Source organism: Acanthisitta chloris, unplaced genomic scaffold (genome assembly GCF_000695815.1).
Source record: "Acanthisitta chloris isolate BGI_N310 unplaced genomic scaffold, ASM69581v1 scaffold11558, whole genome shotgun sequence".
Taxonomy (NCBI): Eukaryota; Metazoa; Chordata; class Aves; order Passeriformes; family Acanthisittidae; genus Acanthisitta; species Acanthisitta chloris.
In genome coordinates this window covers 23,710-27,710 of record NW_008687631.1, presented here as the reverse complement: position 1 = coordinate 27,710, position 4,001 = coordinate 23,710, and the positions used below count along the sequence as shown (strand labels likewise).

The 4,001-nt window shown below is 42.0% G+C and overlaps 1 protein-coding gene across 1 annotated transcript in view; it reads left to right on the top strand.

Moving 5' to 3' along the window:
- Nucleotides 1-1,239: 1,239 nt before the first annotated feature.
- Nucleotides 1,240-4,001, top strand: part of MRVI1 (murine retrovirus integration site 1 homolog) — a 19,117-nt gene continuing 16,355 nt past the window's right edge. The window contains exons 1-4 of the mRNA XM_009080688.1: nucleotides 1,240-1,346; nucleotides 1,766-1,836; nucleotides 2,328-2,501; nucleotides 3,564-3,613. Coding sequence (XP_009078936.1) covers nucleotides 1,240-1,346; nucleotides 1,766-1,836; nucleotides 2,328-2,501; nucleotides 3,564-3,613 — 402 coding nt within the window. The remainder of the gene's footprint in view (nucleotides 1,347-1,765; nucleotides 1,837-2,327; nucleotides 2,502-3,563; nucleotides 3,614-4,001) is intronic.

The window sequence follows — 4,001 nt, the reverse complement described above, 5'->3', positions numbered from 1 at the left end:
ATTTTTGGCCTATTAAACTGTGCCCTGTTACATGGTTCATTCTGTGAAGGCCTAAATTAGTACCATTACAACAGCTTTTTATTGCCTGCCTTACAAATTCCTTGTGAAACTTTGGGGTGTAGTTTTGAGAGAAGCGCAGACTCAGGTGAACTGGAAGCAGGTACTTGCACACACCAGTGCCTTGCAGAAACAACCAGGATCTGGGGGTTGGCACACTGTCCTGGAAGCCTCACAGCTGCTCAGTGCCAGGCCACTGCACCTTCTGGGAAGCTTTGCCTCCAGCTGTGAGCATCACTCTGCTGTGAGATGTTCCACCTATCTCATGAGGCTACGCTGAAATAAGAACTGCAGCTTCCCAGCGGTGCCCACGCTTCCCCCCTCGGCCTGAGCGTGTGGGAATCACCTTTTCCCACATCTTGGGGGGCTGTAACCACCAGATTGCTGCTGTAGCTGTTCAGCAGTACAGGGGGTGGTTTGTTTGGAATGTAGGCTCAGGGTAGAAATGATCACTGTTTTTACTGTGAGAAACCCACAGTACTTTATTCCAACATGATGCATTTCCACTTGGGGTATCTCACAGGAGACAGCAGGTTCCTCTGAGCTGATTGGCATTGTGCAGAAGGGATTAAGTTCGTGGCACAAGGTCTCACATGTTTTGAGCAGGCAAGCATGCATTGATATTCAGTGCCAGTTTTGTTTATCACTCCAGATTATATTTTATTTTGGTAAATGTTGCAGTTATGTTTTATAAAACATTTTTCCAAGGAGGGAGAGCCATGTAGAACTCTAACAAGATAACCTTGTAATTCTTTTCTGGTGGTTTGAGTGTCACGTGTACACCTGATGCTGCATTTGTTCCAGCTTTCTCTGTGCACTGGTTTTGTTGGGAGGCTGTCACACTTCACTGCATTCAGCTCCTACATTCACCCGAGTGCTGGGGCAGAGGAATGGTTTGCTGTGTGACAAAACAGTGTCTGCCAGTTTAGTGCTTTTCATTGGTTCCATTCTAACGGAATTTTTAGCTTGCATGTGTTAAAACTTTGTAAAGAAAAGAGAGATTCCAAGTCTCAATCATCTCTTTTTAGCAGTTTAAGTACAGGCATATTAAAGTTAGATCTTTGTTAGTTCACTCATTTTCTCCTTTAGCTAATTTGAGCAATGCACATTATTTTCCACATAGAGCATCAGTATTCAGTGGTTTGAATTTGTGTTTGACTACATCTTTGTTTGTCACAAACCATGCAGGACACTGCTGTCGAAGGGACCACATGCAGCACACCCTCTATTGTCCTTCCCGAGGACTCTGGAACTCCAGAGGCAGAAACTGATAGAAACCTGGTTAACAGGTACTGTGGAATGCATTGCCAATCTGTGCATAAATCCTGCAGCAGTCTCAGGTGCTGTGCAGTAACAATTTACAGAGACAAAATGATTTCTTTTGCCATGTGTATTTACCTAAGTTTTAAGTCATGATACTGATATGAAAAATATAGGGTTTTTTTCTGAGGATCCAAAAGTTCACAGTGTATGAGGTTATTAGCAAATTTCAGAGCTCCTTTGTGAGTGCATTTTCTGCAATTTTCCTTCTTTCTGCAATCTCCTCCATTTTCCAGTTGTTTGGAGATGAGAGAAACTTCAATAAATGCTTTTTGTCTCCGTTCTTTTAATCAAAGTGCTTTCTTTTGAATGTTAAGTTTTTGTAGATAATTAGGACCTTTTTTAGTGGCATAATCTGTAGTTTTTGTTTGTTCACCTCTCTCTCTAGGCCTCGTAGTCCTCACAGGAGACATTCTAACCGTGCCACCAGGAATTCAACAAGTTCACTGACTTCTGTTGGTAAGAAGTGATTCTTCATTCCAGCTAGGATGTTTTCTCAGAAAATGTGCCATGCAATGCAGACCTAACTGTGGAGTCTGACCCCTGTGTGCAGTGTGTGCACAGGGAACACTGCTGGGGTTTGTGGGATCTCAGCCTTGAAAAACTGAATGTACAAATTCCATGGAAAAACTGGCTCTATAACATCAATGTTGTGACTGTTAGTTGAGAGGGATCTGATGCCAGTTTTATTTAGAGACTGGAAAAACAATGCTGGGGACACAGCTGGAAAAGCCAGTGTCACATAGCAGTGTCTTTGATCACAGAGACTTGATGTTAGTGGATTATCTGTGTTTTTGAGGGCTTGCTCTAAACCTGAGAGCTGCCTTTAGTGTTTGTTACAGGCAAGCTCAAAGCAAACTTCCAAGTGTGTTTTGTTCTTGGTACCCTGAAACGCCACAGTGTACCTGCAAATAGGAGGCACAGCTCTAATTCTGAGGTTTTCTACACAGACACCAGTGGGCACGTGATTGATCTGGTAAATGATCAGCTCCCAGACATCCAAATCTCAGAGGAAGACAAAAAGAAGAACCTGGAATTGCTAGAAGAAGCCAAGAAGGTGAGCGAGAGGTTTCTAACGCGCCGAGGCAGGAAGTCAAGGAGCAGCCTTGCAGAGCCACCCACAGGTAGGGGCAGAGTGAAAACAGGGGGTATGTCCTGCTTCAGACTCCTGCAGAGGCACAAACACACAGTGCTGCTGTTCACAGGCACTTGGTTCTGATCTCCAGGTCAGACTCCCTCTGCTCCTCCTCCTGATTCCACCTGACATAGCAGTGACAATGTCTGTGTTCAGTGTAGCAGTGAAAATGGTGTCAAGTTTATAAGTGCCTGAATGACACTGCAAACCATGTGTCAGGAAAGCATGAAGGATTGCTACTGAAATCTGAAAAATGGTCAGAAATATTTGTTTGTGGGTATTTTCTGCCTGATGCTGATACATCCAATGAAATTTTAATGGCAGGGTTCACAGTGCTGGAAAAACATTCCCCCCAGACAGACTCTTACTCTGAACATCATCATGCACTAAGCTACACAGACCAGATCCTCCCTTAGAAACAGCAGAACAAAATGTTTTGTTCTGGAATGTCAATTGAAATAATTTTTCCCCTTATATGAAGTGTTTGAAAACTGAACAAAATGCCATTTTACCATGAAGCAAGACTTCCATTTAGAACATCTCAGATCAAACAAAATTCTGTCTTAAAATTGGCTTGACACTTTCTGAAGGGGAAAAACAAACCCACAACTGCACTTAGTAGAATTACATTTTCATTTTTCTTTTCCTAAATGTCTCCTGAATCCTCTCCTGTGGCACTTCTCTGCAGTGCTCACAGCATCAGAAAACTGAGGGGAATGAGGATTCTGTGTGTCAGCACAACTGTCGTAGCTTTTGGCAGGTATCAGAAATAAAACCTACTCTGAGTTCCTAATTGCCAAGTACCACTTGGCAGTTAAATTACTTGTCAGGTTCTGGACAAATGCATGACTGGTGACTGTGACATTCATGCTTGAATATTACCTAAATTCAAAATTCAGAAGCTACAAGCCTGGAGAGTAAAATTTCCTTTTTGTCTTTGTTCTAATGAAACAAATATATTGTGGGAACTGTGCACATATTTCTTCACTAATGCTGTAGTAGTAAAAGCAAAATATCAGGCTATGCCCAAATTATTTGTGTACCTTTCCAGGGTCTGATGCAAACACAACCACTGGTGTGGACTCAGGACCTCCAGGGCAGGTAAGAGCTGAACAGTCTGTGCAGTGACCTGGTTATTACAGTGCTGTATTAGAATGTCCTGTCAGTCCCCAAAGGAAATGGGATGCTTGGAATACCATTGTATATACCAAGATTGGATTATTGATATGTTTTTTTCTGCAGAGCCAGGGACTAATAAATATTTGCTCTGAAGACAAAAATCCATGAGGTAACAAGTGCTGAAAGATCAGAGAGATCTGTTTAGAGTAGAACATAGAAAAAGATCCAATATAATCCTAATCTATGAAAAACCTAATCTCTAAAATTATTTAATTCATAAATGTGACAAGCAATGTGAAAATTAAGAGATTCAGAGTTCATCCATTAGTATTTATATCTAACATTTGCAGCACCGATGTGAAAGATAACC